Genomic DNA, 23,714 nt, shown 5'->3' with positions numbered 1-23,714 from the left:
CTACATACCTGTACGTCTTTGGAGTGTGGGAGGAAACCGAAGATCTCGGAGAAAACCCACGCAGTCACGGGGAGAACGTACAAACTCCTTACAGTGCAGCACCCGTAGTCAGGATCGAACCTGAGTCTCCGGCGCTGCATTCGCTGTAAAGCAGCAACTCTACCGCTACGCTACCGTTCAATGCTAGTGGCGGGACCAAGAAGTGACGCAGTTAACGAGTTGAAATGAACGGATCGACAGCTCTGATTCCACTTGCGGTTTATTTCTCTCTTCCCACATTTACATTCCCCCTGGTTTTATTTCCGCGCTCACTGGGTGTTTCACGACGGGTAATTTCGGGATTAAATGGGAGCCGTTCAGCGCCGACCTGTTGTCCACCGGGTTTCTGCCCCACAGCCTGAGCCCCGCTCCTGACGCCGGTCCCGGGACCCGACCCTTTTACACACCCGGAGCGGAACCGGAGCAGATCCTCAGCCAGTTTCCATCCCAAGTCCCGAAGAAAGGATAAAGTTTCTCCGTGAATTTATTCCCAGTGAAGGTGTGGAGATGGGACTTGGTGTCCACGTCGTAAAATGAAACTGTCCCGGACTCGTAACTGAGATAAACTCCCACCCTCCCGGGGATGGGACGGGCGGGGAGACGGGATAGAGGGGAGGTGAGTGCATCAAACCCGTCACCCCCCCGCCTGATGCTCCAGACTCCAGTCTCCGGGGTCAGTGTGACCGGTCTCTTCCTCTCCACAGACTCTGCGGCGACTCCCATTCTCCAACCCCGACTCCCCGCCACCTCCACCTCCCAGTAATGTCTCCCCGATGTGAATCCCTCCGACCCCAGCACACACGCACTGTCTGTAAACCTCTTCCCGGTGTCAGGGAGACTCCTCCGGGTCTTGGTCCGTCTCACCCTCTTCCGATCCTCAGACACCTCGAGCCCCGGACCCGCTGTTTCCACATCCAGGGTGACGGAGACTGGGGGGAGAAGCAGAGAATCAGAGAGTCCCCGGGGGTCGGGGAGAGACTCGGGCAGCGCGGCCCCGGGACCGGGGGAGAGGCCGCTCGGCCTCAGGCACAGGCGGGCGGACAACTGAAACCCTGCCCGGGGTTCACCCACAACCACATCGGGTGGACAACAGACATCTCTCCTGGAGTTTTTATCCGGGGATGGAGAGGGGGATTTCGTGAGGTGGGGGAGGGTGGACCAGGAGGACGAGTGCGGAGAGTGAGGAGGATTGTGAGATTGCGGTGGGGAAGGGGGAATGAAGCGGGTTATTCAGATATGGAGGCAGATCGGAGCAGGTTGATATTGAGGTGAGCGGTAATTTGAGGATGTTAAAGAACAGGTAGAGGTGAGTGGTGGGGTCGTCATGATCACAGTGAAAGGGGGCAGACACGAGGGGCCAGATGACCTGCTCCTGTGTTGTTTGAGTGGAGGGTGAGACAAAGGGAAGGGTGGGTTTGTTAGTCAATTGGAGTGGGTGCAAAAGGGTTTACAACAACTTCATCAGGTCTGAAGGGCTGAATTATCAGGTGAAGTTGGACCGTCATCAGGATCTAATGTCATAAATGAAAGTATTAGAATGAGGCCATTTGGCCCATCAAGTCTACTCCACCATTCAATCATGGCTGATCTATCTCTCGCTCCTAACCCCTTTCTCCTGCCTTCTCCCCACAATCTCTGCCTTAAAAATATCCACTGACTTGGCCTCCACAGCCTTCTGTGGCAATGAATTCCACAATTTCACCACCCTCTGATTAAAAGCATTTCCCCTCATCTCCTTCCGAAAAGAACATCCTTTAATTCTGAGGCTCATGACCTTTCATCCCTTCCTGCCCAAACCACCCCATCCCCGGGCACATTCCCGTGCAACCGCAGGAGATGCAACATCTGTCCCTTTACCTACCCCCTCAACTCCATCCAAGGACCCAAACAGTCGTTCCAGGTTTGACATCCCCCTCATCTCCTTCCTAAAAGAACATCCTTTAATTCTGACGCTATGACCTCTAGCCCTAGATTCTCTCACTAATGGAAACATCCTCTCCACATCCACTCTATCCAAGCCTTTCACTATTCTGTATTTTTCGATGAGGTCCCCCCTCATTCTTCTAATCACCAGCGACTACAGGCCCAATGATGACAAACGCTCATCATAGGTTAATCTACTCATTCCTGGAACAGACTATTCAGACTGGGACATTTCTTCTTGGGAGCCTGTCAGAGTGACATTATAGATGTGTATAAGATGCACAGATAAGGTGATTAGACAATAGACAATAGACAATAGGTGCAGGAGTAGGCCATTCAGCCCTTCGAGCCAGCACCGCCATTCAATGCGATCATGGCTGATCACTCTCAATCAGTACCCCGTTCCTGCCTTCTCCCCATACCCTCTCACTCCACTATCCTTAAGAGCTCTATCCAGCTCTCTCTTGAAAGAATCCAACGAACTGGTCTCCACTGCCTTCTGAGGCAGAGAATTCCACACCTTCACCACCCTCTGACTGAAAAAGTTCTTCCTCATCTCCGTTCTAAATGGCCTACCCCTTATTCTTAAACTGTGGCCCCTTGTTCTGGACTCCCCCAACATTGGGAACATGTTATCTGCCTCTAATGTGTCCAATCCCCTAATTATCTTATATGTTTCAATAAGATCACCCCTCATCCTTCTAAATTCCAGTGTATACAAGCCCAATCGCTCCAGCCTTTCAACATACGACAGTCCCGCCATTCCGGGAATTAACCTAGTGAACCTACGCTGCACGCCCTCCATAGCAAGAATATCCTTCCTCAAATTTTGGAGACCAAAACTGCACACAGTACTCCAGGTGCGGTCTCACCAGGGCCCGGTACAACTGTAGAAGGACCTCTTTGCTCCTATACTCAACTCCTCTTGTTACGAAGGCCAACATTCCATTGGCTTTCTTCACTGCCTGCTGTACCTGCATGCTTCCTTTCATTGACTGATGCACTAGGACACCCAGATCTCGTTGAACTCCCCCTCCTCCTAACTTGACACCATTCAGATAATAATCTGCCTTTCTATTCTTACTTCCAAAGTGAATAACCTCACACTTATCTACATTAAACTGCATCTGCCATGCATCCGCCCACTCACACAACCTGTCCAAGTCACCCTGCAGCCTTATTGCATCTTCCTCACAATTCACACTACCCCCCAACTTAGTATCATCTGCAAATTTGCTAATGGTACTTTTAATCCCTTCGTCTAAGTCATTAATGTATATCGTAAATAGCTGGGGTCCCAGCACCGAACCTTGCGGTACCCCACTGGTCACTGCCTGCCATTCCGAAAGGGACCCATTTATCCCCACTCTTTGCTTTCTGTCTGTCAACCAATTTTCTATCCATGTCAGTACCCTACCCCCAATACCATGTGCCCTAATTTTGCCCACTAATCTCCTATGTGGGACCTTGTCGAAGGCGTTCTGAAAGTCGAGGTACACCACATCCACTGACTCTCCCTTGTCAATTTTCCTAGTTACATCCTCAAAAAATTCCAGTAGATTTGTCAAGCATGATTTCCCCTTCGTAAATCCATGCTGACTCGGAATGATCCCGTTACTGCTATCCAAATGCTCAGCAATTTCGTCTTTTATAATTGACTCCAGCATCTTCCCCACCACTGATGTCCGACTAACTGGTCTATAATTACCCGTTTTCTCTCTCCCTCCTTTCTTAAAAAGTGGGATAACATTTGCTATCCTCCAATCCACAGGAACTGATCCACAATACTTTACCCAAGGTCGGAGAGTCTGAACCTCGAGCGCATCAGTTTAAGGTGAGAGTGGAAACAATAAAAAGGACCTGAGGAGCAGGTTTTTCAGTCAGTGGGTAGTGTAGATGTGGAACGATCTGACAGAGGAAGTGGTCGAGGCAGGTACAATTACAACAGTTCACAGAGAATTGGGTAGATACGTGGATAAGAAAGACTTGGAAGGATATGAGCCAGACTCAGGCAAGTGGGGCTAGCTTGGTTGGACAACGTGGTTGGCATCGTCGAGTCGAGTCCAAGGGCCTGTTGCTGTGCTACAAAGCTCTCTGACTCTGTGATGCTTCCCAGCAGATGAGCAGGTGGTAGATCAAATCTTCGATTTCCCTTCACTCCAAAATAACATTAATCTTTGCATCTTAGTATTACTTGAAACAGGACGCAATCAAAGGTAGACACAAAATGCTGGAGTAACTCAGTGGGACAGGCAGCATCTCTGGAGAGAAGGAATGGGTGACGTTTCGGATTGAGAAACTTCTTCAGACTGTAGAATGGCCTCGACCCGAAACGTCACCCATTCCTTCCCTCTAGAGATGCTGCCTTTCCCGATGAGTCACTCCAGCATTTTGTGTCTATTTTTGATTTAAACCTGCAACTGCAGTTCTTTCGTACACATCTTACTTCAAGATGTCAGGAACAAGAACAATGGAAAAAATATTAGCTTTACCTTGCTTGAAGTCATAAGATGTTTCTTTAAATACTGTGTGGAATGAAACAGGGCAATGAAACTTGTCAATCGGCAAGGCCTCCTCTACCACCGATAGTGGTTTGGCTTCATCACGAACCCTGCGAATATTTAACAGCCGGTTATCAACTGAGCATTAGAAATGTTTTGAGTTGTTCCACCAAAACTTACAATGTTTCCGTCAAAAGCATGTCCTACCTTCGCTTGCGACCAGCTTCCTCCTGAAAGAAATAAAACACAAATCTCAATTGACTGAGATGGACCGTCCTCATCCCGACAGCGGGAATTTCTCCACATTTCTACAACCCTCTCATAATTCCCATTTCCCATCTCTTATCGCCGCTGCCATGCAGATCGAAAGTGGACATTACCGTCGAGACGTAGAACGATGGGGAAAAGCGCAAGGAATTTTCATGAGAATGACGCCATATCTGAGAGGATGGAACTCAATGCAAAGACTAGGCAGGTCGTGGGATTTTATCGGGAGAAGATGTCAGGAATGATGAGATAGGGTTTAAGTTTATCGGTGGATTTAAATGGGTGAGGATGAAATAATACCTCTAATCCATGGGAGAGCAAAAATCAAAGCTGAAATGTAACGTGGTCATCAACAAATACCGAAAGGAATGCAGTCATGAGAACATGGACCTCACTAGCATTGGAGGGACTGAAGCCAACAGCAGAGATACATTTAAGGGCAAGCGGGATAAACACGCGAGCGCTCCTGGAATTCAGGGTATTGTTACCGGGTGTGGTGAGTAGATGGGAGGGATGTTGAGTGGAGCAGAAATCCTGACTGGATAGGATGTGCCGAATGGCCTGTCTATTATGTAGAATGGGATGTCATTCTGTGGTGAACAAAGGTGGGTAAAACAAACAGAGCAAATTCCCCCAAGGTGACCGCCCACTGCTGATGGGAACCGGATATAGATGATCAATCTGCTTTGTGCGCCACGTTCTAGATTTCAACGTTAATCCCCACAATGTGGTCATGGCTGATCTAGCCCAGGAACGAACTCCTCCACTTTGTCCCATTCCCTTTGATTTCTGTTCCCCGAATTTTCAAAAATGTATCTTCCTCTGGTATAAATACGTCTAACAGGTTAAACCTCTCTGAGTCTCTTGGTTGGAGAATCCCAGAGATTTACTGCCCTCTGTCCATTCGTGGTGCTTGGGATCAGATATAGGATCACCCGTCGTAGTTCTGAACTCCACAGAATACAAACACCTCTCTACATTCTGGCCAGGTAGTCCTGAGATCCCATAGATTATGCGGGAGGCCAATTAGTTTGGGAACAACAGCTGGAACAGTTGAAACATTTACCCAGTTCTGAATTACTGGTAAATGCAGCATTTATTTCTGAAATGTCACCACCATTTTGTGACCGCACTTTCACTTCGCCAGACTGTGGTGTAACCCCTCACCTTCAGAAACACCACAGTGTCCTTTTGATCCATCTGCTGCTGCAACTTAGAGAGTTCCTCCTGAATAGATTTTAAATTCTCTTCGATCTCTCCAAGATTTTTCTTCATTCTATTCAGAATCCTCTTCTCTTCCTCCCGGATATCTGCCTGTACGCGCTGCTCTTTCTCAGTGAGAATCTGGTGCAGTTCAGCAAACTGGGATGCGATCTTGGACTGAAGGTTGTGTGACTGTTCCTGTCAAATGAAAGGTGAAGATCAATATGTGATGTCACTGATTGTGATTCCCTCAGAGGTTGACGGTGACATTTGTCCTGTGCATTTTTTTACTTGCTTTGGCATTTCAATAGTTTGTCTAAATGCTTCTGAAATGTTGTGAGGGTAATCTTATAACCTTCAATCCTCTACACCTAATACAATTCCCAGCTGCCTATTCCTTTTCAGGTGCCCATTAATTCCCATTTATCCGTCTACCACCCCCTAGTGGGGTGCTGCAAGGTTCATTGCTGGAACCGCAGTTATTTACAATATATATTAACGATTTAGACGAGGGAATTAAATGTAACATCTCCAAGTTTGCGGATGCCACAAAGCTGGGCGGCAGTGTGAGCTGCGAGGGGGATGTTGTGAGGCTGCAGGGTGAGTTGGACAGGTTGGGTGAGTGGGCAGATGCATGGCAGATGCAGTAAAATGGGGATAAATGTGACGTTATCCACTTTGGTGGCAAGAATAAGAAGGCAGATTATTATCTGAATGGTGTCAGATTAGGAAAAGTGGAGGTGCAATGAGACCTGGGTGTCCTTGTACACCAGTCAATGAAAGTAAGCATGCACGTACAGCAGGCAGTGAAGAAAACTAATGGCATGTTGGCCTTCATTGTGAGAGGATTGGAGTTTAGGAGCAAGGAGGTCCTACTGCAGTTGTGCAGGGTCCTGTTGAGACCACACCTGGAAAATTGTGTTCTGTTTTGATCTCCTAATTTAAGGAAGGACATTCTTGCTATTGTGGGAGTGCAGTGTAGGTTCATCAGGTTAATTACCGGGATGGCAGGACTGACATATGATGAAAGAATGTATCACAAATGCTGGAGTAACTCAGCAGGTCAGGCAGCATCTAGGAGAGGGAATGGGTGACGTTTTGGGTCGAGACCCTCTTCAGACTGATTCTGAATGGGTCGACTGGGCTCGTATTCACTGGAATTTAGAAAGATGAGATAGGATCTTATAGAAACATGTAAAATTCTTTAGGGATTGGAGAGGCTAGACGCAGGAAAAATGTTCCCGATGTTAGGGGAGTCCAGAACCAGGGGTTATAGTTTAAGAATAAAGGGTAGGCCATGATCATATTGAATGACGGTGCTGGCTCGAAGGGCCGAATGGCCTACTCCTGCACCTATTTTCTATGCAGCACCCGAGGTCAGGATCGAACCCGGTCACCAGAACTGGGAGACAGCAGCACTACTTGTGTCACTGCGCTGCCCTGTTATTACACGCGTCACAGGGATCAAACCTGCACAAGATCAGGAAATCGAAACTTAAAAGCCTTACCAGAACTCCAGAAATCTTCTCTTTCTGTTGCTGCTCCATTTGCTGGATCCCTGATTTCTTTTCCGTGAGAGATTTGATAGAAGATTTCACCTGATCCTGGAATTGTGTTTGGGAATCAGAAAATTAAATTATTGAACAGTAAAGAAGGAATTAAAATGATGTGATTAAATCGGTTTGCTTTTACCTTGTTGTTTTCAACAGCTTCTTTAACCGGCATGAAGCGGTGCTCTCTGTGTTCCCGCGAATCTCGACAAACCAGGCAGATCAGCTTCTTGTCAGTTTCACAAAACAGCTTCAGTTCTTCCTGATGTTCCTCGCAGTGAAGTTTACTTTCCTTCTCTGTCCGATTCAGGCTCAGGGTTCGAGCTTTCTCAGCCAGTCTCGCCAAGGCCCGACTCACCCTGAGGCTGTGGTCTCTAAACACCTCTCTACATTCCGGGCAGCAGTTTCTCCCCTCCCTGTCCCAACTCTGTGTGATACAGGAGCGGCAGAAGTTGTGTCCACACTCCAGTGACACCGGATCGGTGAAGAAATGCAGGCAGATGGGACAAACTGCCTCCTCGGACCAACTCTCGACCTGTTCTTTCGAAGCCATTTAACTCTGCCACTTCCTGGTTCAAAACGTATGTCCACTGCGCACGCCGCCGTCTAGAGGAATGAATGTAAATCTGACGCAAATGTTCAACGTGATGATGCAGAAACAAGGAACTGCAGATGCAGGTTTACAAAAAAAAGTACAAAGGGCTGGAGTAAGTCAGTGGGTCAAGCAGCACATCTGGACAACATGGACAGCTGATGTTTCGGGTCAGGACCCTTCTTCAGACTGATTGTAGGGGGTGGGAGATGGAATAACGATGGGAGGAAGGGGGCAGGACAAAGCCTGGCTGGCAATAGGTTGACACAGTTGAGGGGGGAGAGGGAGTTGATAGTCAGACGGTTGGACAAAGGCCAGAGATGAAAAGACAGAAGGTGTGTGACAAAATGATTGAGGACTTGCGAATTGTGTCCTGATCTTCAAACAGTCTTCTCCTCAGACGGCGAAAGGTTGTGCAGGTGCACTGAAGGCGCTGGTGAGTTTCACCATCAATGTCTGCCTTCCTCTGGGAAGAGGTGCGCCGGCCAGAGCACCCGAGGGTCACCATCGTTACGACCATTTTAAAGGAAGGAGACAAATCCACCCGCGGAAACTATGGAGGGTTCCCCCGCTCTCTACCACAGGGAGGGGTCAGTTACACATTAAACTGTCCTGAATATAGACGGAAGCGGAGAGTAGCGCTTGGGACAGTGTAAGGCAGGACAAAATGCTGGAAACAACTGCAGAGTGGATTCACGAAGATGGTGCCAGGATTTGAGGGTCAGAGCGAAAGGGAGAGGTTGGGCAGGGAAGGATTTATTAATTGGAGCGCAGGAGGCTGAAGTGCATAAGATCAAGAGGTGAATAGACAGGGTGAATGCACAGTCTGTTACCCGGAGCAGTGGAATCGAGAACTAGAGGACACAGGTTTGTGGTGAGAGGTGCAAGATTTAAAGGGAACCTGAGGAACATTTTCACACAGAAGGTCGTGGGTGTCTGGAACAAGCTGCCAGAGGGGGTAAGTGAGGCTGGACAACAACGTGGCGGCGGGTTTAGGACCCGGGGGGACCCGGAGCTGTGGAGCCGCCGGCGCGGCTGCTGCTGAACCTGCGGCCAATGAAAGGGGCGGGGCAACGGCTGGGGGGAGGCGGAGCTCAGCCCCGTCAATCACAGCCCTGACCACAAAGTGGATGTCATTTGCAATCAGCTGCGGGTAAATTTCATTCCCTTAAACTCAACACATCAGTGTTTCTCATCGTGAATTGTTCATTACATTAGGCTGCACAATAACATTACTTCTACAGCAAACACTGTTATTTTATTTAACAGTCTCATGTGCAAACTTGAATTCAACTCAATGATTCAATTATACTCTATTGTCACATGTTATGTGACCCCCCCCCCCCCTCCCACTCATACGCCGCTTCATCTGGGGGTCGAGGATGGACCGGGTGCGACGGGCCATAATGCACAAGTTGGCAGACAATGGGGGTAAAAGCTTGCCCAACGTCGCATTCACCCTGATGGACGCCTTCGTGTGTGGCTGCATCAGGCGGAGCGTAGAGCCAAGGCATGTGGGCACCAAGTATCACTGCCTGCTGAGGTTCTACCTGTCCCCAGTGTTGCGAAGGATGGGCCTGGCGCAGATACCACGCAATGTGACAGTCAGCTGGACCATTGCCGCAACATGTGATTCGTGGTAAGGTTCTTCCAGACCAACACGTTTGACCACAAGTCCATCGGACAGTGGTCAGCACGGAACGTCCTGCAGGCACTGCAGGGAAATTACTCCATGGATCCTGTGGCGTGGTTCCAAGAGCAGACTGCCTAGCTTGTCTGGCAAAATGTCTCATCACCAGAACTCACCAACAAGCACCAAGATCTGGCTTGGCTGGCGGTGAGGGGAGCCCTCCCACTCAGATCCTTCCTGCACCGTCAGAACCTCACTACCAGCGCACACTGCCCTCGGGACGGCTGCTATGGAGAGGAGACGGTCGCACACCTCTTCACCGAGTGTGGATATTCCAAGAGAGTCTGGAGAGGTTTGCAGGGGTCACTGTCACGATTTATTCTGAGCAGCTCCGTCACAGAGGACTCTGTGATCTACGAACTGTTCCCAGGGATACATTCAGACACTGACATCGAGTGCTGTTGGAAGGTCATCAACTGGGTGAAAGACGCTCTTTGGTCTGCACGAGCTTTGTTGACCTCCCAGTGGAGCGAGCTGTCCGTCTGGTAATGTTGCCGACTGACCCGCTGCAGACTGCAGGAGTACGTGCTGAGGGACGCATTGAAGCTTGGTGCAGCCAACACCAAGGTTCTATGGGGGAGGGCCACAGACTAGGGTCCTTCTGCTGCTGGACACGGGGGGGGGGGGGGGGGGGCAGGGTGTGGTGGAGACGCCCCTCCAAATAAGGGAAGGGATTCCACGCCATTGAGCCACATGAGTGTCAAGGGTAGGGGGTAATTTTGTGTAAGTGGTGTATTGAATATCTGCATTGAATGTGTGTATAGCCTCTGAGAATGTCGGATGGAGTTTTGGAAGGAACATCTTTTGTATATACTTATTTCTTGAATAAAATATTTTTTGATAATAAAAAAATAAATAAAAGGGAAGAGCGATTGTTTCAATCTTTATATTTTCACAAAAGTATTTCTGTTCCGTTGACGGACGCAGTTAACTCGTTGAAATGAACGGATCGACAGCTCTGATTTCACTTGCTATTTATTTCTCTCTTCCCACATTTACATTCCCCCTGGTTTTATTTCCGTGCTCACTGGGGTTTTTTACCACGTGGAATTTGGGGATTAAACGGGAGCCGTTCAGCGCCGACCTGTTGTCCACCGGGTTTCTGCCGCACAGCCCGAGCCCCGTTCCTGACGACGGTCCCGGGACCCGACCCTTTTACACACCCTGAGCGGAACCGGAGCAGATTCTCAGCCAGTTTCCATCCCAAAAGGCCCGAAGAAAGGATAACGTTTCTCCGTGAATTTATTCCCAGTGAAGGTGTGGAGATGGGACTTGGTGTCCGCGTCGTAAAATGAAACTGTCCCGGACTCTGAATGGACAGCAAATTGGCTCCATGGAAGGAAGCTGAGGGTGATGGTGGAAGGTTGCTTCTCAGACTGGAGGCCTGTGACCAGTGGTGTGCCTCAGGGTTCAGTGCTGGGCCCATTATTGTTTGTCATCTACATCAATGATTCGTATGAGAACATACAGGGCACGATTAGCTAGTTAGCTGATGATACAAAAGTGGGTGGTTTTGCAGATTGTGAAGATGGTTGTGAAAGATTGCGGCAGGATCTGGATCGATCGGCCAGGTGGGCGGAGGAATGGTTGATGGTATTTAATACAGAGAAGTGTGAGGTATTGCATTTTGGAACGTCTAACAAGGGCAGGACCTGTACACTGAATGGTAGGCTTCTGGAGAGTGTTGTAGAGCAGTGGGAACTGGGAGTGCAGGTGCATAGTTCCTTGAAGGTCAAGTCCCAGGTAGATAAGCTCAAGTAGGTTTTGGCACATTGGCCTTCATCAATCAGAGTATAGAAGTTGTGAGGTCATGTTGCAGTTGTATAAGACGTTGGTGAGACCGCATTTAGAATATTGTGTTCAGTTCTGGGCACCATGTTATTGGAAAGAAATTGTCAAGCTTGAAAGGATTCAGAGAAGATTTACGAGGATGTTGCCAGGACTCGAGGGTGTGAGCAAATGGGAGAGGTTAAGTCGGCTTGGTCTCTATTCCTTGAAGCACAGGAGGAAGAGGGGTGATCTTATAGAGGTGTACAACATCATGAGAGGAATAGATCGGGAAGATGCACAGTCTCTTGCCCAGAGTAGGAGAATCGAGGACCAGAGGGCATAGGTTCAAGTTGAAGGGGAAAAGATTTAATAGGAATCTGAGGCGTAACCTTTTCACACAAAAGGATGGCGGGTGTATGAACAAGCTGCCAGATGTGGTAGTTGAGGCTGGGACTATCCCAATATTTAAGAAACAGTTAGACAGGTACATGGATAGGACAGGTTTCGAGGGATATGGACCAAGCGCAGGCAGGTGAGACTAGTGTAGCTGGGACAGGTTGGCCGGTGTGGACAAGTTGGGCCGAAGGGCCAGTTTCCACACTGTGTCACTCTATGACTCCGTGACTCGTAACTGAGACAAACTGCCACCCTCCCGGGGATGGGACGGGCGGGGAGACGGGATGGAGGGGAGGTGAGTGCATCAGACCCGTTACCCAGCCCCCGCTAGATACTCCAGACTCCAGTCTCCGGGGTCGGTGCGACCTGTCTCTTCCTCTCCACATACTCTGCGCGACTCCCAGACTCCAGCCCCGACTCCCCGCCACCTCCACCTCCCAGTAATGTCTCCCTGATGTGAATCCCTCTGATCCCAGCACACACGCACTGCCTGTAAACCTCTTGCCAGTGTCAGGGAGACTCCTCCGGGTCTCGGTCCATCTCACCCTCTTCCGATCCTGAGACACCTCGAGCCCCGGACCTGCTGTTCCCACATCCAGGGTGATGGAGACTCGGGGGAGAAGCAGAGAATCAGAGAGTCCCCGGGGGTCGGGGGGAGACTCGGGCAGCGCGGCCCCGGGACCAGGGGAGATCATGTCTCCCGGAGTCTTTATCCGGGACGGGGAGGGGAATTTCGGGAGGTTTCGGGAGGGGGGAGGGAGAGGGCGGGGAGGACGAGTGCAGAGAGTGAATCTTATAACCCATCAATCCTCTTCCCCCAATACAATTCCCTGCTGCCTTTTCCTTCTCACGTGCCCTTTAATTCCCATTCATCCGTCCACCACCCACTTTCACAGGGATAATTTACAGTCCCCGATTGACCATAGAACCAGTGTGTATTGTGGACGTGGAAGGAATCGGACGCGGTCACCGGGAGAAGTCGTGAACCACACGGGCAGCGCCAGAGGTCAGGATGGAACCCGCTCACCAGAACTAGGAGACAGCAGCACTACTTGTGTCACTGCGCTGCCCTGTTGCTTCTGCTTTGTTTGCTGCTCCATTTGCTCTGATTTTTTTTTTAGGTGAGATTTCGAAGGAAGATTTCTCCTGCTCCTGGGAACGGCAGCCAGCATCATCAGAGACCCACGCCACCCTGTGTGGGATAGTGCTAATGTACAGGTATCGTTGGTCAGCACGGATACGGTGGGCCAAAGGGCCTGTTTCCGCGCTGTATCTCTTAAAGTAAACCAAAGAACGTTTTTTAGCCAAAGAACAGTGGGAATGTGTGACCCACTCCCTCAGGTTGAACAGAATACAGTGAATATATTTTAGTTTAAAGATACAGCACGGAAACAGTCCCTTCAATCCACCGCGTCCACGCCGACCATCGATCACCCATTCACCCTCGTTCTATCGTACATCACTTTCTCATCCACTGGTTAGCACTCAACAAAAGCTTCTCACTGCACCACGCCTGACAACTGAACTCAATCAACTAAACTCAAAACTACCGAGACACCGGGGGGGACATACAGCGCAGAAACAGGCCCTTCGGCCCGCCGGGTCCGCGCCAACCAATAGGCTAATCACTAGGGACAATTTACAATTTTTACCGAAGCCAATAATCCTACGAACCCACACGTCTTTGGGATATGGGAGGAAATCGGAGCACCCGGAGGAAACCCACGCAGTCACAGGGAGAATGTGCAAACTCCACACGGACAGTACCCGAGGTCAGGATGGAAACCCTGGTATCTGGCGCTGTGGGGCAGCGGCTCTACCATCTAGGCCACTGTGCCACCCGAGGGAAAAAGCAAAAAAGGGGGTTATGCCGATAGTTTTAAACTGAGGAGGAAGCTTGCCTGGAGCATGAAGACCAGAAATGCTTGATTGGGCCGAATGGTCTGTTTGTGTGTAGGAAGGAACTGCGAATGGTGATTTAAACCAAACATAGACACAAATTGCTGGAGTAACTCAGCGGGACAGGCGGCATGTCCGGATGGAAGGAATGGGTGATGTTTTGGGTCGAGACCCCTCTTTAGATGTCTGTTTTGTGACAAGCCAAGTCAATTTTATTTGTATAGCACATTTAAAAACAACCCACGTTGACCAAAGTGCTGTACATTAGTTCAGGTACTAAGAAACGAACAAACAGTGGCACACAAACATAACAGCACATACATAAACAATTCACAGCACCCCCTCAGAGGGCCTCAAACGCTAGGGAGTAGAAATAGGTTTTGAGCCTGGACTTAAAGGAGTCGATGGAGGGGGCAGTTCTGATGGGGAGAGGGATGCTGTTCCACAGTCTCGGATTGTGTCCAATTGTGTCTTTGCATCCAACGAATAATTCAAACAAAATCCACAAAAATATTTAAAAGAACATTAAAATTGTCATATACTATCTACTATTAAGGAGCAGTTGGATAAATCAAAGGCTGAAATGAATGAACACATGGAGGAAGTAACCTCCAAGTTACAAAAGTTGGACTCTGATTTTTCTGGTAAGCTGAACCACATTGCCGCGTCAATAGAACAACATGATGAGGCTATAGGTGACTTGGAAATTTTAGCCGAGACGAGTGCTGAAACTACAAAAGTAGTATTGTCGGAGACTCAGCGTCTTTCTGATTTAGTGATGAGATTAACCGAAAAATGTACTGACTTAGAGGGTCATTCAAAACGACAAAATTTAAGAATCCTTGGTGTTAAAGAAGGCAAAGAAAAAGATAAAAACGTTCGTGATTTTACTGCTGAGTTATTACAGGAAGTTTTGAAAATGGATTCAAAGCCCTTGCTGGATCGAGCCCATAGAGCACTGAGAGCACGGCCAGGTGCTAATGCGCCTCCAAGACATTTGATTCTGAGGGTGCATAATGCTCACGTTTTAGAAGATATGTTGTCAAAAATTGCTAGTAACAGAGCTTTATCATTCCGAGGCGATGAGATTCGTATCTTCAGAGATTATCCCTTTGAGGTGGTTAAGAAAAGAGCACTGTTTAACGAGACAAGATCTATTCTTAAGAAGATCCCAGCGCTCAGATTTGGTATGTTGTATCCAGCAAAACTCCGAGTGACCTACAATCAAAAAGAATCCTTTTTTACTGATTATAATAAAGCACTGGAATTTGCTCGGGAGATCGAAAGGTCGCTGAAGGCTTGATTATGATTTCATGGCTATCTTAATTGGCAGACATTTAATTGGACTTTAAAAATATGAAAATTCAAAGATTTAAGTTTAGTGTATATACTATACGTATATTAACCGTAACTAATAATTATTAATTAAAAAAACATGTATATTTTTATTAATCATCACTAATAAGAAGTATAAGTAATATTTGATTTATGTAAACCTTACTTTGAATACTTAATTAATACACTTTAGATAGAAAAATCGATTTAATATAGACTAATTAGTTTCGGGCCTGCCCCGTTTATCTCTCTTTTTAAAAAACAAAAAACAAATAATAACTGTGTTAACAAACGGAGCTAGTATTAATTTTTTTTTTACATCTTACGGAAGTCCTTAGATTTTTTGCCACCTTAGGGTGGCTAACACTAACTGCACTAATTGTAGTTGTAGTTTTAGTTGTCTCTTCTTTTTTCCTGCACTCTTTTAACCTTTTAGATATTGATTTTTTTTTTTTAGATTTAACTTTTATTATCATGTCTTTTTTCAGAAATTATATACTTTTGGGAGATATTTCCGGGAGGCACTCTACGCTGTACAAAAAATCATCCACCCCTCATTCAAGAAAAATGTTGTAGTCCGGGTGCCAGACCATTTGCTTTATTATAGACCATTTATCGGTTAAGATGCAAGATTCTATTAGGAAAACAGGGGTTAAAGGTATTACATTTTGTAGTTGGAATGTCAAGGGTGTTAATGAACCAATTAAAAGAGGTAAAGTACTTTCACATTTAAAATCTATTGATGCAGACATAATGTTCCTTCAGGAAACTCATCTAAAAAATGTAGCACATAATAGACTGAAAGGCAAATGGATTGATAAAGTATTTCACTCATCGTTTCCCTTCAAATCAAGAGGTGTTGCTATTTTAATTCGTAAGGGTATACCATTTATAAATACTTCCTCTATAGTCGACACTGAAGGTAGATATGTTATATTAGTGGGAGAACTATATTCTACAAAATTGATATTGGTGAATGTCTACGCACCAAATTTTGATAATCCGTTATTTTTTTAAAAAATATTTAATACCATTCCAGAATTTGGACAATATAATTTGATAATTGGAGGAGATTTAAATTGTACATTAGATCCTTATTTGGATAGATCTTCAACTCAAAGGAAAACAAAATCCAAGTCGTGTGAATTATTAAACTCTTATATAAATAATGCAAATATAAAAGATGTTTGGAGGATTGATAATCCTTCAGGCCGAGAGTATTCATTTTATTCACCTGTGCATAAAACTTATTCAAGAATTGATTATTTCTTGGTGGACTCCAAACTTATTCCTTATACGTATAATTCAAAATATCATAATATTATTATATCCGATCATGCCTCTTTAACATTTAGGGTAAAACTCCAAGGAGCAATGGGGAAACAGACTAATTGGAGATTTAACCCGCAAATCTTAAATGAAAAAGCATGTTATGACTATCTTAAATCGCAATTTGAGATTTTTTTTAACGCAAATGACCTTCCTGAAACACCTGCGTCCCTGCTTTGGGAAACATTTAAAGCGTTTGTGAGAGGATGTATTATTGCTTTTCAAGCGTCTCAAAACAAGAAGAACCGAGCTGAACAGAATGACCTGGAAAGTCAGATAAGACAGTTAGACATAACAAATGCCATCGCTCCCTCTATTGAAATACATAATAAAATTGCAGTTCTCAAATATAAGTTAAATTATATCCTTTCAGCTCATATTTTAAGGCTTTTTCAATATACTAAACAAAAACATTTTGAATTTGGAGATAAACCACAGAAATTGCTAGCACGTCAACTCCGTAAATTAGAAGATGATTCTACAATTCATAAAATTAGATCAGAAAATGGAGATTTGCTTAAACTACCTAAGGATATTAATCAGAGATTTTTGCAATTTTATCAGTCATTATATTCATCAAAAATAACAGATACTTCTGCGCAGATGCAAAAGTTTCTGCAGGAATGTAACCTTCCTGGTTTGAATGTGAGTGATAGAAATTTACTGGGCGCAGAAATAACTATGAAAGACGTTGAAGAGACTATTAAATCCATGAAAAATGGGAAGACTCCTGGCCCTGATGGCTTAAATAATGAATTTTATAAAAAATTCAGTGGTTTGATCTCTCCACGTTTGCAAACTGTATATAGTCACGCTTTTAAACAACAGAGATTGCCACAAACTCTGACTGAATCAACAATAATCCTCATTCCTAAAAAAGATAAGGATTCTGAAGACCCTGGTTCGTATAGGGCGATAGCTCTTTTAAATACTGATCAGAAGATATTAGCGAAAATTTTAGCTCAGAGATTAAGTCTAGTTATAGACAATTTGATACACCCCGATCAATCAGGCTTTATAGCCAAACGATATTCATTTTTCAATTTGAGACGCTTGTTTAATATAATTTATTCAAATAGACTATTAAATGAAGATTTAGCAATCATCTCGCTAGATGCTGAAAAAGCATTTGATCAAGTAGAATGGCCCTATCTTTTCTCAGTGATGGAAAAATTTCAACTAGGTGAAAATTTTTGTGCATGGGTGAAACTTTTATATACATCCCCAACAGCTAGAATATTAACTAATCAAATGCTGTCATCTAAATTTCATTTAGCTAGGGGTTGTAGACAAGGATGTCCACTATCACCACTTTTATTTGCCCTAATTATAGAACCACTTGCTGAGAGTATTAGATCAAATTCACATATTTATGGCTACAACACTAAACATACAACCAATAAAATTTCTTTATATGCGGATGATGTATTAATATATATTACAAAGCCAGAAATTAGCATTCCGAATTTATTAAATCTCATAACTCAATTTGGTTCATTTTCAGGTTATAGAATTAACTGGTATAAAAGTGAAATTATGCCAATAATGGAGCATAATCCGGCCATACTTCAACAATTTCCTTTCAAAATTGCCTATGAAAAGTTTAAATATCTTGGAATTTACGTGACTAGGAAATATACTTCTTTATTTAAATCAAATTTTCCTCCTTTACTTGTTAAATTACACAGAAATATCCAATTTTGGAAAACACTTCCTATATCATTAGTTGGTCGTAGTAATGCTATAAAGATGATCTTTCTGCCACAGCTACTATACTTATTTCAAGCAATTCCGATCTACCTTCCAAAAAAGTTTTTTTTTTAAATTGATTCAATTGTTACTAATTTTATTTGGGACTACAAGACTCATAGAATAAATAAAAGACACTTATGTAAGTCTAAAATTAATGGAGGAATTGCTTTACCTAACTTTTTATTTTATTATTGGGCGGTTAATATTAAAAATATAACCTGCTGGTTGGATGATTCTGATCAACAACCGGATTGGTTAAAGATGGAGAAAGAGGATTGTTTACCATTCGATATTGGTGCGATCCTCTTAGCTCCAATAAATTTAAATAAAAAAACATATGGAGGTAATTCCATTATACATAGTGTTATCCGTACCTGGAAACAATTAAAGCTTACGTTAAAATTGAGTAAATTATCTGTTTTCCTTCCTATTGCGAATAATCCTTCTTTTAAACCGTCTGTCTTAGATAGAGGCTTTGCTCAATGGAAAAGTTATGGAATCAAAAGGGTGGGAGATCTTTATCATAAGGGAACTTTTCTTTCGTTTCAGGAGTTACAGCAGAAGTACGGATTACATGTTAATAATTATTTTAGATATTTACAACTTAGAGATTATGTAAAATCACACATGCAAGAATATAAGTTTAGAGGTCCAGAAATACTTGATGTATGCCTGAATCGACATTATAACTCAAATAAATTAATATCTTTTATTTACAATATTCTCCTTGACATTGACATTCCGTCATCAGAATCTTATAGACGAGCATGGGAGGACGAATTGAATCAAGTTATAATGCAAGATATATGGGATGAAAGTTTACAACATATACATCAATGTTCATTGAATACTAGACATTCCCTAATACAATTTAAAATAATACATAGATTACATTATTCGAAGACGAAATTAAATAGGATTTTTCCTAGTATCTCTCCTATGTGTGATAAATGTCAATTTCAAGAAGCTAATTTAACTCATATTTTCGTAACTTGTATAAAAATGCAAAACTTCTGGTTGGAGATTTTTAAAATAGTTTCTAAAGTTATTAATAAAAAATTAGATATGGACCCAAAATTAATTATATTAGGATTATCAGAACATACTACAAATTTTACAGTAAGTCAGGTACATTTTCTTGATTACAGTCTAATAACTGCGAAAAAACTAATACTTAAATTTTGGAAAAAACCAATAACCCCCACAATTAAAATGTGGACTATGGAAATGACAGAGACCCTGCATTTGGAAAAAATAAGGTTTGCCTTAATCGACAAACCTGAGTTATTTTTAAAAATATGGTCTCCATTTATTGAATTTTTAGAAAAGTAAATGGGCTTGGCACAGGACTAAAATAAAAAAATAATTTAAATAAAAAGTTGAAACTTGAGTTGGGGGTTGGATGTACAGCTGTGGTTTTTGTCTCCCGGATCTACTCCCGTTAATTTTTATTGTTAGATCCTTTTTTCTTTTTTTTTTAACCCTCTTACTCTCTCTCTCCCCAAGTTTATAGTTTTATATTTTTATTTTTACTTTCTCTCTTCAAAAATTTAAAAATTGAAGCTATGTAAGAACTTTGTAACAAATGTGTTTTTTCTTATTTCGATTTGTACATATGCTTTTCAAAAATAAAAATTTTTTTAAAAAAAATTAAAAAAAATTGTCATTGAAATGGCTGCAATATTAGAAACAGAATCTGCAGTTTATATTAATAAACTAATTTAAAATATACATTCCTGCTGTAATGTAATAGTTGCATTCCTAGCAAACTTGTGTTAATAGAAAAATCACACGATTAAAAACTGGAAGGGGCGATTTGGGACCACAGTTTGGGGCTGGCACGAACAGTTACAATGCCCCTGCAGAATTTGCAGAATAAAAGTCTCACTTTTTCGCACAGTCTTCTTTCTTGTAGAATGTTGTGTGTCATTCATGTATAAATGTCGTTAAACTGGAAAGATTACAGAGAAGTTTCACAAAGATGTTGCCAGGACTTGAGGGCCTGAGCAATAGGAAGAGGTTGAACAGGCTCGGACTTTATTCCTTGGAGCGCAGGAGGATGAGGGGTGACCTTATGATGATGTATATGATCATGAGGAGAATAGCTAGGGTAGAGGCACAGTGTCTTTCACTCAGAGTCGGGGAATCAAGAACCAGAGGACATAGGTTTAAGGTGAGACTGGGGAAAGATTTCACAGGAACATGAGGGGTCACTTTTTTTTATACAAAGGGTGGTAGGTACATGGAACGAGCTGTCTTCCTATTGAGGGAGTGTAGCGCAGGTTCACGAGGTTAATTCCCGGGATGGCGGGACTGTCATATGATGAAAGAATGGAGCTGCAGGGCTTGTATTCACTGGGATTTAGAAGGATGAGCGGGGATCTTATAGAAACACATTAAATTATGAAGGGATTGAACACGCTAGATGCAGGAAACATGTTTCCGATGTCTGGGGAGTCCAGAACCAGGGGTCACACACAGTTTAAGAATAAGGGGCCGGCAATTTAGAACTGAGATGACGAAAACTTTTTCACCCAGAGAGTTGTGACTGTGGATTCACCGGATATATTCAAGAGAGAGTTAGATAGAGCTCTAGGGTCCAGCGGAATCAGGGGGTATGGGGAGAAGGCAGGAACAGGGCACTGATTGTGGATGATCAGCCATGACCACATTGAATGGCGTTCCTGGCTCGAAGGGCCGAATGGCCTCCTCCTGCACCTATTGTCTATTTATCAATGTATCCCATCTTGTCCCCCTCCCCTCAACCTCTCCTCTTCTGCCTGCCCTCCTTTCCCACCCCTCCTCCCTCCTCCCTTCCCACCCCTCACCCCCCCTCCTCATTTTCCCCTTCACTTCTCCTCCACAAACACCCCCCCCATAACCCGCCCTTCCCCTTTTTCCTCCCTCTTCCCTGTCCAGGTTGGGACCAGGCCGCGTCTCCATGGAGACGGGCCCCGCCGTTGCCTCCCCTCTCCCCCCTCCTCCGGTCGCCATGGTTACTCACCCCCTCTCCCCCTTCCTGCTCCAGCGCTGGCCCGCCCGCGCGTCCAACTACACGTCACTGGCCGGCGCCGCTATTCCGCCCCGTCGCCCCCCACACGTGACACAAGATCGTTATTCACCCGCCCCGACACGTGACACCAGACCCCATTCACCTGACACGTGACACCAGACCCCATTCCCCGCCCCCGACACGTGACACCAGATCTCCATTCGTCCGCCCCGACACGTGACACCAGATCTCCATTATGCCGCCCCCGACACGTGACGCCAGATCCCATTCAACCCGCCCCCGACAAACGTGACAGCAGTCTCCGTCCACAGCCCTTTTCCCCGCGGCACATGACAGCAGAGTGACATAACTCAGGGCGCTCCCATTGTCTCGCCCTCCGCAGGTGACAAGGTCCCCCGCTCCCCCAGCCTCATCCTGGCTTCAAAGATTGGCAACTCTTTGAAGCTTTGGTCATGGGGATGAACATAAGTTACAGAAGTAAAGTTCCAGGAAGTTATCCACAGCGCCATTCAACAAAACAGTTGTGTTTATTTCTAAATCATTCTGTTCAGTGAAAAGGGATAGACAAACAGCCGTGTTTAAACGTGTTCATTCATTAAAAAATCTCCTGGGAGCCCTTGACTTGGTCACCCAACCTACGCCTGGACTGACAGTGGGAGCTTCACGTGTTTCAGTGTCCCATCTGCAAAGACCACAGCACTCACTTTGTCGAACTCACTGGTGAGGCTGCACTCGAGAATATTATGTTCAAAAGGACACAAAGTGCTGGAGTAACTCAGCAGGTCACAAGTGATAGGAGCAGAATTAGGACATTCGGCCCATTGTCTACTCCGCCATTCAATCATGGCTGATCTATCTCTCCCTCCTAACCCCATTCTCCTGCCTTCTCCCCATAACCTCCGATACCCGATATAATCAAGAATCTAACTATTTCTGCCATAAAAACATCCACTGATGGCCTCCACAGCCATCTGTGGCAAAGAATTCCACAGACTCACTGCCCTCTGGCAAAATGAAAATCCTGCTCATCTCCTTCCTAAAAGAACATTCTTCAATTCTGAGAGAAAAAGATTAGTTAAAACAAATGTAGGTTCCTTGCAGTCAGAAACAGGTGAATTGATCATGGGGAACAAGGACATGGCAGACCAATTGAATAACTACTTTGGTTCTGTCTTCACTAAGGAAGACATAAATAATCTGCCGGAAATAGCAGGGGACCGGATGTCAAATGAGATGGAGGAACTGAGTGAAATCCATGTTAGTCGGGAAGTGGTGTTAGGTAAATTGAATGTGTGAGAGATGGGTAAAAAGGGATAATTGATTTAGACTAAGGATCCTGAGAAATAGCTGACTCGACCATGCTTGAGTAAAAAAACGGACCCTGAGAAATAACTGACCAGACAGTGCTCGGCTAGAAAAAAAACCTTAAGAACAAATAGTGACAGACCAAGGACAAGTGTTAGAAGATAATCAGAGAACTGGGAGGAAGGCCAAAATAATCAGAGAGCTAGGAGAGGGGGAGGGCATGAACTACTCTGTACTGTGCTTGCCTAATGAAATAAATGAATATTACTGTATGATGTGGAAGGCAACAGGGGCGGTGATGGTAGATTGTGCACCTCAGTGCTCCGATTGGAAGGAGCCCAAAGGGGAGGAATTACAGGTGTAACAATTGTAAAATGAAGTGAATAAAAAGAGGGGATTTTCCCGACCTCGGTGTGTCTCGAGAGGGGAGACACCCAACTCTGCAGACTTGCAAATAAACTATACTTGTTTCTCTAGATTGTCTCGAGCATCGTGATTGTGAGCACTCACATTTGCATCTCACAAGCTTGGGGGCTCGTCCGGGATCGCCACTCCGGCCGGCGGACGGGAGTATACGGAAGAAGGGAAGGTGCACCCCGCTGATTTCAGCAGTCCCTGATCTCCTTGCTTGCCATCAGCGGTTTGAGCGAGTGATACCTGGACCAGAGACTCGAGAAACAAGTGGGAGGACCAGGAAATCGCGAGGAGCTAAATCGAGTGATTCTTGTGCACAGGACCCGGGTAAGAAAACTGACTATTAAGTACTACTCGGGCGATTACAGCTAAGATCGGAGGGAATAAAAAATAAAAAAAATAAAATAAAAATAAAATAAAATTAAAATAAGGAATTCCGATCGGGATAAGATCGGAGGGGAATTTCCGATCGGGAGGATGGGCAGTGAAAACGGAAAGCCCAAAGGGGAGGGGAAGGACGGTAAGCCCGACCCCCGCATTCCGCCTGATAGTCCGTTGGGGCGAATGCTGAGCCACTGGGGGCAGGGAAAAACCCAGGGATTGGAGAAAACAAAAATTATGATATTTGGGAACAGTAAAATAAACAATCAAGCACAGGTACAGATAGAGGGTGTTAACATAGAAAGAGAAAATGAAACTAAATTCCTTGGGGTGATAATAGATGAAAAAAAATTGC

The 23,714-nt window shown here is 45.0% G+C and overlaps 2 protein-coding genes across 2 annotated transcripts in view; one reads left to right on the top strand and one right to left on the bottom strand.

Annotated features, from left to right (window-relative positions):
• The window catches only part of LOC144602868 (pre-mRNA-splicing factor ATP-dependent RNA helicase DHX16-like), a 783,352-nt gene that overhangs the window by 283,308 nt on the left and 476,330 nt on the right, over window positions 1–23,714 (top strand). The gene's annotated exons all lie outside the window — the stretch shown is intronic.
• LOC144602542 (zinc-binding protein A33-like) lies at window positions 252–21,321 on the bottom strand. The gene is made up of 9 exons (XM_078415670.1): window positions 21,251–21,321; window positions 14,855–15,048; window positions 12,959–13,206; window positions 7,626–8,089; window positions 7,442–7,537; window positions 5,898–6,131; window positions 4,671–4,693; window positions 4,455–4,573; window positions 252–968 (listed from the first exon to the last, which is right to left on the bottom strand). Exons 4-9 carry the CDS (start codon window positions 8,034–8,036, stop codon window positions 439–441), a joined length of 1,413 nt encoding a protein of 470 aa, XP_078271796.1. The 5' UTR covers window positions 8,037–8,089; window positions 12,959–13,206; window positions 14,855–15,048; window positions 21,251–21,321; the 3' UTR covers window positions 252–438.

This window comes from Rhinoraja longicauda, chromosome 19 (genome assembly GCF_053455715.1).
Source record: "Rhinoraja longicauda isolate Sanriku21f chromosome 19, sRhiLon1.1, whole genome shotgun sequence".
NCBI classification, from domain to species: Eukaryota; Metazoa; Chordata; class Chondrichthyes; order Rajiformes; family Arhynchobatidae; genus Rhinoraja; species Rhinoraja longicauda.
This window is presented reverse-complemented; position numbering and strand designations above follow the sequence as displayed.